Source organism: Pocillopora verrucosa, chromosome 11 (assembly GCF_036669915.1).
Source record: "Pocillopora verrucosa isolate sample1 chromosome 11, ASM3666991v2, whole genome shotgun sequence".
NCBI lineage: Eukaryota > Metazoa > Cnidaria > Anthozoa > Scleractinia > Pocilloporidae > Pocillopora > Pocillopora verrucosa.
In genome coordinates, this window is record NC_089322.1 from 9,540,205 (window position 1) to 9,554,241 (window position 14,037).

The following is a 14,037-nucleotide window of genomic DNA, read 5'->3' on the forward strand; positions in this document are numbered from 1 at the left end:
AGGATAAAATCGTTGCATGCAGTATAATTTTCAATAATACATCCGATAGGTTGAAATTTTACAGTGTTAGTTTAGTGTACCTACTCCTTTTTACATGACGCGTGATTGGTCAAAAAAATTACCCGTGATGCGTGATTTGATAGAGAAATTCAGCGTGATGTGTGATTAAATTAAATTTGCCACCCTTCTCTTACTTACTTATTTTTTTCGTTGTTGTCGAGCGTTTTATTCATGAACCTCGTTGCTCGGAAGATTGGGTGACTACTTCTCACGTCGTCGACAAGAAATAAATTATTACATTACGAGGTGTGGATTCCGTCACAAGTATCAGAAATTAACAGAAGGGTACCCCGTTATTTTAAGTAAGGAGACTGTTAGGAGACGGATAGAAAAATGAATTCATATCTCGAACTCCTCTCTCTCACCACCCATCTTCATTAGGACCTCCTTTTTTCCAGGACATGTGAGGAACCTGTGACGACAATACGATCTCTTTAAGGGCCTGTTTACATGGAGGTGGGGGACCCCAGGTAGGTGAGGTAACCCGCCTAGCCGTGGTCGAAAAATAAAACGCGTTTACTTACAATCTTACAACCCCGGGGTGCTGGGGTGAGGTTTCTTCAGGTTGTTGTTGCGCTTGCAATTAAGGAGTTTGAGCAGAGGCGTCCCAAGCTCACATCTCGAAAAAGACGAAAGATTAATTCTCGGACACACATGTATTTATTCATGAAAGCGTCACGCGTTGTGTTACGCGGTGTTTGGTTTCGCTAGAAACCGTTGACCTAATACGTTATACGGAATAGTTTGGAAAACCAAAAATGGTCGATTTACGACGCTAAATATTCCGAAATGTGAACATTTTACACTCCTTCTTTGTCCGTTGCGGTTTCTGGTGATTTCTGCCATGAGACGGTTGGGAAATGTACAGAGTTTTAAAACATATATGTTTCGCTTTTGAGCTTTTTGCCATGAACCGCGACCTCGGCTAGGCGGGTCACGCCACCTTGACACGTCTACATGGCAAATTGTCACCCCAGCTGACAGTGTTACCCTCCTTGGCAGACCGGGCAACCCGCCTAGGCGGTTCACCCCACCTATCATGTAAACGCGATCGAAATAAAACAAGAAATTATATGGACAGGCGGATTACCCCACCTAGGCGGGTTACCTCACCTACCTGGGGTCCCCCACATTCATGTAAACAGGCCCTAAAGACGAAGGGAGCAGAGACACAGGTGTGGCGCTTACTTGACAGGGGAGGACTTGACCTAGTTAAAGGCGCCGGAAACCAGACTGACCGAAATCCAATATGCCTCTCTTATGTTCAACATCTACTAAATGGGGTCACAAAATACCATTGTTCTGTTGTCATTTAAAACTGGTCGTTGACGGTTGACAATTTAATACAATTTAGGTAAGAGGCCTGCAGTAACCAACAGCGCTTACGCTGGACACGAAGGAGATGAACGCATCAAAGCTTGTTTACATCGCAGTGTTCTTGCTTCTGGCTGCAAAATTTGGTAAGTATGTTTTCTATCACGCTGTGTTCACCCTATTAAAAACGTGGCAGTCTTGTCCCGATTTGGTGTATTCGAGCGTTGCTTATATGATAAAACCTGTAAGCGTAATACTTCGCCTCTCTGCGACAGAGCTGTCCGTAGCGAAAACATTCGTTTCAGCACACAGAGAAGACTTTATAGCGGTAAAGAAATTCTCGGGTTTTCGAAGAATCACGACAAGACGGTATGAGAAACTTTTGAAGAAACGCGGACGCCATGAAGCGTGAATCAGCAGGGACGATAATACGTAAAAAATAAATATGCGTAGGTTATTACAAAATGTTGACCTCTACTCATTAATGTAATTAATTTGTGGCGTCTTAAAGTGGCCGTTTCGCAGTTTCAACCAGTAAAACTGATGCATTTTTAAACAGAACAGGAGTTAAGCGAACCTGCTTTCTTCCTTTCGTGATGTCGTGTACAGTTATCTGTTCTGTAATCTGGGTGCAGTTACAAGCTGAATTCACTGAAGTCTTACTTGTAATACCACAGTCGCCACTTGTTTATCCTCAGTCATCTGAGTAGATTAAAGTGTTTCTTTTTGACCAATTCCAGAAATTTCTTGATCGATAGTGGTCCACATTACTCACTAGGGGGTTTAAAAGTTATCTGATAAGATATTTTGATATAGCGAAATAAAAATTCACTGATCGGATAGTGCCACTTTACTCTCAATTCATTCTCTCAGTGGGCTTTGAGTGTGACTCTTGGAAGAAATATTTTTGTGGTTAGAACTGCGAAACGATCACCCACGCTTCTCTGTTGAAACAATTAGTGTGTTTTAATTTATCACTTGGAGCTTCAAAAGTGTCAAGTTGATATCTTCGTGATAAATTCTTAGACTATCGACCACAAACCGCATTCGAGTCATGTTTCCTCTGATTGACGAACTCACTACCCGATAGGCCGTTTAATAAATCGATCATCGGATCGTTGATGTACGTTGTTTTGCCGCTGATGCCTATCGATATCACCGCGCGGAAAAAATTTGTCATTTGAAGATAGGTGTTTGGAAGCGTAGGCAGCGAAAAATCTTGAGTTCGTGTTGGGTCGAGCTCCGAACAGATTAGATGCAATGTCTACTAAGCGCGTTGGTTAACGGGTTCATAAGTCCCAATGTGACAAGTGCCCTGCATAGTACTATCAGGAATGTGATCAGTATGCTGATTATTTCCAAGAGAGACACTTTGTACTTACATCCGTGCTCTGATGTCAAAATTCAAGGTACAGGCGCGTTGAACCAAAAACATTTAGTGAGAGTCATTAATTTAGTACGGATAACAGGTGATAAATTGAAATCGACATCCGCGAAAAGATGTTCCATTTACTTAAGTTTGAGGTACCGTAAACAATCTATCAATGACGACATTACTGGTCATGTGTCCGGATAACTGTCGGAGCGCGAGATAAATCCTTGGCTGCAATTCCATCCAGGAGCTTTATGCAATTCACAGTCACGCTATGGAAACTTCGAGGATTTTCTCTGGAACTGATAGCCAAGCATCATTCACGTGGTTAGGGTTTTACCGCCCAAAAGTCTGACAGTCCCAAAGCAGCTATCTCGTTATCGTACGTCTGCGCGCCTTCGCGAAATGGCTTTGCGTGTACTTACAAAATGTGTAAAACTCTTATAAATTAATCTCTCGCGTAAATCACTTCTCGCTAATTGCATAACGAGCATAGGATGTTCCAGTTGACCCGGGAAAGTCGTCCAAAAAAAATTCCAAAAACATAATAAAAAAAGGAAAAGGAAAAACAAAGATTAACATTCCTTTAGGGAATTTCGGTGTTGATAACGAGTTGGCCACGTGGAGGAACTTACTTCGCGCGTAACTCTCGCGCGCAATTATGAGAAAATATCGCAAACTCTTAAGCATGTGTTTTCGTTTCGTGCTGAAAGAAAAGGTAAAAATTAAGTTTTGAATTCGGATTAGACTCTTTTTAAATATCCGTGCCGATCGTGTAGTTTACAGAGTGAAATTTTGAACACATTTTGACCTTCCTACCCCAAACGCCTTGCTTCTGAAAGATTAACGAGGATGTTATCAAATCCTGCTTTAAGGAGCCCCCATGGATTCCCAATCCCTGTCTTTTCTTTATCAAAATCCTATGGAGTCTCATGATGTTTTCTGGCTTTATTATAACCTTTTTACTACAAGGGGTGATCAGTTTTAAACTTTCTCAACAATTTTAATATACCATCTTTGATGTAACACTAAATTCTCTGTGACAACTCACAAAGAAATGCCTCTTCATCATTTGGGAGAATTGACTTTCAGCTCTTAGGAGTGAGAAGGTTAAACCCTCTTAAGGTATCATTATAATCCTTAAGTGACCCAAGGTGGAGAATTACTGAGCTGTAAGATCTTGTAATGTAAGAAGTTAGCTTCCTTGAGGATTAAATCTTGGGAATGTGGACGAAAAAGTTTCGCCGGAAAAAAGGCTCCTATTTGTTTAGGCTTGGAGCAGAAATCTTCATCGTGGATTCTGGAGAGAAATTTAAATGGTAGAAACAATCTCTATTGGCGCTTCTTGATAATCCTGTTTTCCTTTTCTTATTTTCAGTCGGGCAGTTAGAAATGCGCTTTGAATTTAATATCGAAGTCTTGATTTTTTTTCTTTGATTGATTTCTTCCGTGAGGCAAATCACAAACATGATTAAAGGCCATTTTTTGGAAGCCTGATGATCTTTTCCATAAAAAACACCCGTGCATTTGTAGGAATGTGCATACCGATGGCTAATTTGGTGAATTTTCGACAATTTTGGGAGTAAAATATCATGAAAGATTTTTTGCAATTATTTAAAATTTTAACATATGATAAATGACTCTACAAAAAATCTGAGAAAAAAAATATGGCGCAAGGTGTCTTGGAAAATTGTGGAATTTCATAGAATTAAGGGTTGTGTCCAAAAGGTAATTTTGGAGAAAAAGTTCTCCAAATCTGAGCCAATTCAATGTTACTCAGAATGGTTTGGCGCATGTACAAAGATAACAGTAATAAAGTTTCTTAGCGCAGTCCGCCTAGTAATACTTTATTTCGACAATTTCATCCTCAAAAAATAAACAAAAAATAAGGTTGAGATCCAATACCTTCTCGTCTCGGACCGTGCCGGAATACACTGCGCTGTGAATTTTCCTCATCATGTGTGGTTTTGGTTTTCTAATTTTCACATTAAAAGAAAAAATCTTCTCCGAGATAATGCTGTAGCAGTGTCATGACACGATGTAGCTACACTAATCAAACTTCGAAAAGCGGCAATATCTTTGACAAAATTCGTCACAGAATCCATGTTTACTTTCTTTTCTTCGGTCTCCATCTTATGTAAGCCGTTGATACACGGCTGCAGCGGTGAAACGCGAAAGAGCGCGATATCGCCATATTCGTCTTGCAATTTTTTCCGCGAAACTACTTAGAACATGAGACCATACAGATTTGCATCATCCTGGGCAACGACACCTATCATACGTTATTGAAATAATCCTGCATCAGCGAGAGATAGAAAAGCAAAACGAAAGTAGTTCTCGCAGTGAATTTTCTAGGCTGTCTCTTTCTTGAAGAAATTGGCGTCGCTTGGCTTAGAAGTGAAGAGAAGGGATGTGCATCATCAAGAACGTGGTAAGGGCATTTGAAAGTCACAACTTACAATCGATTAAACGTGGCGCGACAGCATAGAATTCATGATTAAGTTGCTCACTCGCTTAGGGTTGTGACGCGTTCCGAAAATTAGAAATATCATCGAAAATTTTTAGAATGAAAATGCTAACGAGAACATATTTGTGTTTTCGTTTCCGGGAAAATATACGCAGTCAGCTGCTGGGCATGTTCAAAATTGTCACGCAATCGCGTGAATGTCACATAAATCCCTCTTTCAAGAGGCGTTAGGTTACGAAATTTAAAATTGTCACGCAATCACGTGAATGTCACATAAGTCTTCCATTTACGGGACGTTAATTGGGTGACCGCTTGATACAGGAGCCACAGAATAGGAAAATATATGGACAAAAAAAAAAAAGGCACACAAACCATCGTCTGTCATCTACCTTGTACCGTCTATCGTCTTTCATTTACCGCCTATCGTCTACGCTTTAGTACATGCATTACCCATCCATGGTCCAAAAAGCGCTTTGTATTTCTCTGTTTTTCTTTACCGAATGGTTACTTATGAAATAGATGTGTAAGAAATGTCATCTGATAGAAATATCGGGTAAACCACAAACACCAATAGACCAGGATCGTATTTCTACTTTGCCGCGAGATTCGTCTTTCGAAACAGAACTTCTATCGCATGTATTTCGAAAACGGCACATTTCCCAATCGTCAAATTTTGCGAATAGGCTACTTCAATAATAATCTTTAATTTTTAAGAAGGTGAAAGCATTCCGAAAAGGCCGAGTTGGCCTGGGTGGGGGTGAGGGGGTGGTGGGGGGAGATTGTGGAAGATGTCACCACCAGATTTACCTGATCCCCCTAAGGCTTTGTAGTATCCCAATGACCCCCCCCCTCCCCTGAATTATCCATATTCCCACCTTTATACTCTGTAGGCAACGGCTAATCTCCCTCCTTTTCATCCGACTACCATGTGATCTCCCTCAAAATCCCCCTATCCCCGATTCCCCACCCCCAGGGGACAAATAAATCAAGGTTTACAATCAGTTGATCTTCGTTCTTTCCACTGAATTGAATCTTTGAATTGAATCTTTATTAAGTCATAAGATAAATAATCACATATCCTATGTTACAACATTAAAAGAAGGCATATATATAAATTACAGAGAAAATCAAGATAAAAATTATAAGACTAGATTATGTTTAAAAATTAAGCGATTAACAAACGTGTTTTTGAACCTATCAGTGTTTATTTTAGGATGGTGACTTGTCTCTTTCCTCAGATTGTACTTGGTTAATTTCTTTTTTGGCATTATAGCTCTTAAAGGGTGTATTGTATTATTAAAAACATTCTTGAAGATACGCGTGTCCTGTTGAACTAACAATTCATAAACATTAATGTGATCGGATGTATACTTACTTGCACTCGGCGGTAGTGAAACGTTAAGTCTACGTAGGAAGACTCCAGGGATGCAGGTTTTGGAAGGATCTTAGGTATCAGTACAAACTGAAATTTCCCAAATTTGTGGCTCGTGTTTACTTCAATCGTTTCCTTTTCTGCATTCCTTCCTCAGGGCAGTCAATCCATTGTTATTCATGTCATCCTTTTGAATCAGATGTAGCCAATTCATCGAATAACTGTGAGACGCATTCAAGAGTCACGGACTGCTCAGAACATTCTGATCTTGGAGAGCATTTTGATTCTTGTTTCACTAAGGTGATTTACAAAAACGGCAAGGCAATTGCCAATATTAAAGAATGCGCTATTTTAAGCGGTTGTGAGGAGCTGGAGCAAATTCTATGCGAGGATAGCGAGGATGGATCGGGAAATCCTTCACCCCAAAATTGTTGGGTTGATTGTTGTCAAGATAACTTTTGTAACACAGATCCCGTCGACAGCCCAGGATACGTTAGACGCAGGCAAGCTGAGAGAACTAAAGATGCATATGTGCGTTCTGGAGGCAATTTTGTTTTGAAGTCAGCGACGTTCGGTCCTATTGTAACAATCACTTTCGTGACTTTTCTTTATGTGTTGATCCTTCGGTGAGGCCTGGTCTGTGTTGAAGTGAAATGTGGATGGAAAGAATGCTACGACAGAGTGTTGACTTCAAAATAGAAGTTTCCTTACTCAGGTTAAAAGTTGTAAACTAAATGGTAATTTCATGAATGAATTCTATAACTTCACGCAGAAAATTACGATTGATGATTCAGTGCGGTGCGCACAGAGATTGTAGGTCACGTGGCCCGCACGCGTGGTCAGTGGCTCGCACGTGAGGTCACGTGGCGTCATGTTATATCGACCCGAAGATTTGACCTGAAGTGGATTGTGAGAACTGTAGACTTTGTATATTCTCTCAGCTGATATAGCTTTATGCGGAATGATAGAACAGCCTTTACAACCGTGTGTATATGGCGTAAGATCAAACACTAACTTTAGTGTTTTTCAAATTAAATGCTTTTATTGGTTTAATTAAAAAGAAGAAGTACGATTTTATAAGAATTTTTGTAATGATCGAGATTACTTTGACGAGCGTTTCATTAAGTGGATCAACTCGCAATAAGTTTAGGGGCGACGTGACTGCTCTTAGAGGCGAAGTCATTCATCTCGGGGGCGACGTGACTGAGGGGGCCGTGGAAGACATGATTTGTTTCAATGCAAAGATCGCGGCGGTTGCAAACTTATGGCATGCGCCGATTAAAAAAAATGTAGAACGCGAAGTTTATGGCTGTATCATTTTGTAGTATCAAAGTAAATTTTGCGTGAACACAAATGTGACGGAAATGTTTTTCTTATACTTAATTACTTGGGGGTCATGACGTTTCCCAGAGGGGTTGAGCTATTTTTGACAAAAATATTTATTGCTCATGATAAAACTCGATCCTTAAATGGTGCTAGAAACAAATCGTAATTGTAACTCAATTTAGTTTAAGTTCTAAAATGGTAAATCGTTAGTGCTAAGCTTCAATCGCCCGTGTTGTTGCACTAAACGTCGTTGTAAGACTTCAGTGAAGTGCTAATCTTAAATCGCTGACGTTCTGAGGCAGATCGATAGCACTAAATATCAACTGTGTGCTATTTTAAAATAAACAAAATAAAGCAACCATAACGTCAATCGTCAGCGTTGTCACCGATCGTACGTAATAAGTAAAAATCGCTACTGCAGAACGTCTATCGTAATTGATATTATCGATTTGTTCTTGATTCTGCCATCGATTGTATCTATCCCTCCATACGAAGAGGTAAAAATTTTAGTACTGATTTAGATCAATGAAAATCTATAAAGTCGACTTTGGGTAAGGTCTGTCCTCGAACCAAGTCTTCCACCCGGCTGGAACTTATCCTGGTTTCCAGGTCTCTAGAAAGCGACTAGAAGTATTAAGTCGAACCCTCGCTAACTCGACCTCGCGCTAACTCGAACCAAACTAGGTTCCCATGGATTTCCGTCATACATTTTCAGTCATTTTATCCCCGGTAACTCGAACCCTCGAACCCTCATACTGTTTCTTCCCAAGACACATAGGTGATTAACAAAGCCACTTTCCGTGAAAGATTCAACATTTTCTTCCCCGATGCCATCTCCGATTGTTGAGAAATTGTTAGTGAAGATTTTCGCTGTCATGTCTTAACCCTTGAGATTGAGACCGGAGATTTTCGAAGGAGCATTCGAGATTAAGAAAGGCATAAAAGTTCTATAAAGTCTGCAGGGTTTTCCTTGAGAGGATTTGATTTATCCTTCCAGCATGATTTGATTGCCATCCGTCCCTGTCTTTTGGCTCAATTTCGTCATTTACACAGCTACTCTCAGCTGGATTCCTACTTACAATTATGAAAACTCGCAAAATTAGTATCAAACGCATTTTTCTTTCTTTAGCGTATGCTACGCTCAATAATCTCTGGAGTGAGTGACGAACGATCGGGTCAACCTCGGGTGAAGTTCGGCATTCTATCGTTATCCTCACTCGATCTTACCCTCTTACATACTGGCCTTGCCTCCTTATAGAGGAGGAAGTAGCAACTCTAAAGCGAAAAATCTCGAGGGTCTTTAGGTTTTTAAGTATTTTAAGTTCTATCCTTAAGGGCTTTTTTTCGGAATGAACAGCTCTGGCTTTTCTTTACGAACAAACGAGCGTCAAAAGAGATTGAACTTGATGAAACGCCCATGAAAGGGGAAACAACCGACATTACTGACTTACAGGTCGTGCGTGGAGAACTGCGCGCTGTGGCCTTTCTTTCATCAATTGTGGCTGAAGAAAGATTAATTGTTTAACTTTTAGACTTAAATCTGCAATATATTGCCAGCTGAGAGCAAAGTGACTTTTTGAAAAAGCACTCATGATTTGTCCCTCCCGCTGACAAGACAAAATAAAGTCGAGGACCCACCCTCCCTACGGTGCTCTTTGCCCCGGGTAGACACGTGACCGCCCGCAACCAGGATCCTTTCTCGAGGGAGGAGGAAAGTAAACTCTGGGGACGAGGTTGTTTGAACAGCTGAAAAGCAAGAGCTTCAGTGTTTACAGAAGATAAAGATAGCTGTGCTAACTGATTAACAACACACATCAAAAATGCGCCAGTATCATGCAAAAATGACACACAAAGATAAAACGAAAACTCAGAACTTAGAAAAACAAGACCATGATTCTGTTCTCATTTTCTCTTAATTCTTCTGTGTTAACCCCCTTTCCCATGGGAACGTGGTCGACAACGTGACGTCATTTACGTAACGTCATTGTCCTGTGATTCCATTGAGTGGCTTCCAAGACGTGATTAGATCAGCTACAGTGGTAAATAAGACGAAAATCTGAGGTACATTATTAAGCTCTTGTTTACTTTTAAATCCAGTATTAATTCATGTGAACTCAAGTGGAACAATTTGCTGTCTTACACATATCAATGATACGGTTTCATTACCAAGACGAGCGAGAAAATTTAAAATGCGCATTTGAAATTTGCACACAAAGTCTAAAGAGGGACAGTTTTGTTTCCGCTCAGTTTTGAAAGAAAACAAAGACATCAAGTTACCATCGTAAGAAAAGAAAAAAAAAGTTTTCACCTAATTGTTTTAGACAAATTGTTGAAATACCGGAGAGCAATTTACGTGAGGGATGAAAAAATTTTATTAACAATTACATTGCCTTGGGATAGTTCCGCCTGAATTCTTCTGAACAATTAGACAATTCAATGACCTATACAACACTAGCTTGAAGTTGCGCTTTGATGTAAAGCGCTACCTGTTAGAGGACAACACGAGATTAACACTCTAACAAAAAGTTTGGATTAACTGATGACACCACGACATTTACCGTGACCGCTCAAGAACAAGCAGGAGAAATCTCGATTGTGAGTTGTTTTCAGGGTCAAATATGAGTGCTCAATTGGGGAGAGAGAGATCGAGAAGTCTAAAATCTGCGGTGCTGAGTGGAAGTTTCGAGCGTAAAATGCGAGCCGAGACCTTAAACGCACAAGAAAATGCACGACTCGAAAAACAGCAGCGCGATATCGATCTGTTTAAGAACAACACAGAGAAAATACACATGGCGGAAAAAAACAAGGTGCAATCACGAATGCAAAGTTTGCGGAAAATTGTTCTTAGCAGAACACAATCGAGTGAGAGTACGTCATCTTCGACAGTCAGCTCCAAGATGTATGGTGAATGTGTTCGCTTTCCGAGGCTTCCAAACTCGACAGATACTAACGGGAAATTGTCAATAGAAACCTGTACGGAAAATTATCGATCTGCTCCTGAGTTGCATTTGGTCTGTGAAGAAAATGGAAAAGTAGCGACTCATCTTCCCTCAATAAAAGATGCTATCAGTGCAGGCGCTCGAGCTAAGCGAAGGACTCTTGTCACGGTGGACAATGAAAGTTTGAATATAATTGCTGACCGTAGACGAAGCAGAACTCAGTCACATAGTGTAGTGGAAGATTTAAAACTTCCATCAAACAGGGTCGCTCTTAAATCAACAGTACAAGATTGTTACGGGACACCCTTAGCTAGCCGCAGAGATCTCATAGCGGTAAATTCTTTCCAGCCAAAAGAACTTAGCAACTTGAATTCGCGGAGGCGAAGTCTTAGTACGGGTGATATGACATTAACGGAGAGAGTCAACTCGTTTTTGGAAAGTATCGAAACTTCTCCCCTTGTTGATCAATCGAGGGGTAGTTGTAGTAGCTCTTGTTCAGATGATGAAAATGACGCTATTTAAAATATGAAATCACTGGAGTAAAGTATAAATTATGGACTTTTTTTCCTCATCGATTTACATGAATTGTTCAATTGCATAGCATGTATGCATCGGAAACCGAAGTATAGCAGTGAATTTCAACAGTCCGTTCGTCTGAGTTTCCAATCACTTTAAACATTAGAATCTATAGCTGTCAAATAAAATACTTCTCATGGTATCAAAGCTCTATTTTTGTGGTAATATATATTGTTCTTTTTTTTATTATTGTTATGAAAACGGTATTTCTACAGGTTTAACCTTCGTATAGAAGCAGAGAGGAATAACTGACAATACTGCAATGCTAAGAACCGGTGGAAATACATTTGGCAGAATCTTGCTTATCTGTTTCTTATCTCTCCGAAAAATATCTAACGGAAATTATTTGAATTTAAATGAAGACCTAAGAAAAAGCAACAATAACCAAATGTAAGCATGTCATATAAAACAGTGGAAATGAAGAAATTTGCAAAATCTTCTCCAAACACGATTTCAAACAGTAAAAAAGCTAAATGTTTTTAACCTTTTTAGACTAACAGTCCTAAAAAAACAGCAGGGCCATTTTAGTATCGCGTGTCGACGACACAATGAGGTGTTAAGATTCTACTGAAATCAATTTCAAAGCAGCGCGTGTTTACAAAGGATTATCTTTCTACGTTAGAGCAACATAAGTGTCTGCAACTAATCCTTCGCGTCTTTTCGCTGTTTTCGGGGCTATATCAAATCTCAGACTTCTTGATTTTTTATTTTGCTTGTTTAATTTCTTTCCTTCTTTGGAACTTTAAAAATTGTTTGGGAAGCTCGGATGCGGTTGCAGAGAGCGAAAATCCCTAGAACGCTTTTCCTTATCTAAAGTTCCTGTGGTCATGTATAACTTGTTCAATGGCATAATATACTTAAGTAATAGACCGCCCTTTCTATCGGTTTATCGGGGAAATAACCCACTCAGGATATTGGGAGAACATGAGACAAGTTTGAAAATCGCGAACCGGATGCGAGTGAGTTATAATCAATTCGGGTGTTCTCACAACAACGCAAATGGTAATACCGGTAAACCGATAGAAAGTGCTGTCTTTTGTTTTAACAAAATAAATCATGGCTTTACTACTGCAATAAATTATAGCTTATTGATAAATAAGGGCGCTTGTAATCTCACAATTATTTTATGTACTTATATAACATTTTCAAATGACGTCACTCTTGGCTTATCCAACACTTCATTTCCTACGCATTAACATGTCAATCACTTTACGTCGGTGAGATATTTCTTTCGGTGGATGTTTCCTTTAATTGTAACATGAGTAAGACTTTAGTTTGAGTAAAGTATTTCAAGAGAGTTTTCATTGGTTAATGGATAGCAAAGCTAAGATGTCTGATCTTCAATTTTTAATAAGAATCGTTAAGTTGTATCCGTTGAAAACGACACGAAGTCATATTAAGTATGCTTTAATTGTAATTCGGATATAAATGTTTATTAGTTCCATATATAACATTAAGTGAAGGCGTCTGTTAGTCTCGTGTCGCAAAAAAATTGATATGACTTAGAGAAACACAAGAAAATAACAAAAGCAGCAGGAGCCCATTACTTGGAGCCTTCAACTTCTATACTGACCCTTGTCACGGCATTTTCACCGGAATGTAGGCTACTCGAGCTCACCTAGGTAATACGATCCATGAAACGCGAAGAAAAAAAAAAGGCGGCCTTATGCGGGGACGTCTTCCTATCAAAAGTACGCAAATTCCGCCTTTCTTTTGCTTTTATTCCAGTATTCCAATCCTTCCTTTCCTAACATATCCCACTATCCTTTGCAAATTTTTTCACACTTGCGAAAAAAGATTAGCAGGAGTGCGGATTATATCGTTGTATTTTATTTATTATTATTTTTTTTAATTTTCGTGTGTATCAAAGGTTACCCGTCCTCTGATTCTGGCCCCTCTAAGGAAAATTTCATGAAAAGAGTCCAAATTCAAGACGATGAAGAGGCGAAATGCCAGCGATGATGGAGAGCGCGGAAACAAGCAATTGCGTGAGCAAGCTGTGTGCGAGTCGTCTTCATCTCAAGAATCTTCATCCACACCGTCCGTAAAGGACATGGGCTCCTGAAGCAGTCAATGAGAACTCAAAGTTAAAACTAGGATATTATCGAAAGTGTTAGAGCAGTTGTCAATTGACTGTCGAAAAGCCAAAACCAAAGAAAATCCAACGACCAATCGGAACATAGGTTTACATAATCATTAGCCAATGAGAACTCAAAGCTGCTTGAAGCGCGGGAAAACTTGGGAAAACGCGGATGATCATGTCGCGACTGTTCTTAGTTTTGCATTTGATTGATTCACAGGAAGGCGCTAGTTGTCTGGACCAATCACAGAGTAAAGTTAAGTATAATTAAAAGCTAGAGCCATCCTGGTTACTTCGTCGCTCTTACGAGGGGCTAACGCTCGAAACGTAAGCTCCAGAAACTCTTTACGTTGGCCAATTTACATTATCAACTCAGTTGACTAAACAAAATTAAATTCTGGGCTAGTACCTCTTCCCTTTGCTCCTCACCCAACGGCGTGTTCCCTGACTGGCGCATGGCCACTCTTGAGCCTTTATGTAGGCATGATCAGCGGTGATACACGCATGACAATTAAGAGCTTTTAAAACAAA

General features: G+C 39.8%; 2 protein-coding genes across 2 annotated transcripts; both read left to right on the plus strand.

Moving 5' to 3' along the window:
- Positions 1–1,432: 1,432 nt before the first annotated feature.
- LOC131786409 (uncharacterized) lies at positions 1,433–8,260 on the plus strand (the record flags this gene model as incomplete). The annotated part of the gene is made up of 2 exons (XM_059103463.2): positions 1,433–1,520; positions 6,743–8,260. Coding segments are annotated over 2 exons (561 nt in total), but the record flags the coding sequence as incomplete, so codon positions are not given.
- A 2,088-nt stretch (positions 8,261–10,348) lies between these two features.
- On the plus strand, positions 10,349–11,556 carry LOC131786407 (uncharacterized). Its single transcript, XM_059103461.2, has one exon. The coding sequence runs from the start codon at positions 10,530–10,532 to the stop codon at positions 11,370–11,372; it is 843 nt and encodes a 280-aa protein (XP_058959444.1). The 5' UTR covers positions 10,349–10,529; the 3' UTR covers positions 11,373–11,556.
- Positions 11,557–14,037: the final 2,481 nt, after the last annotated feature.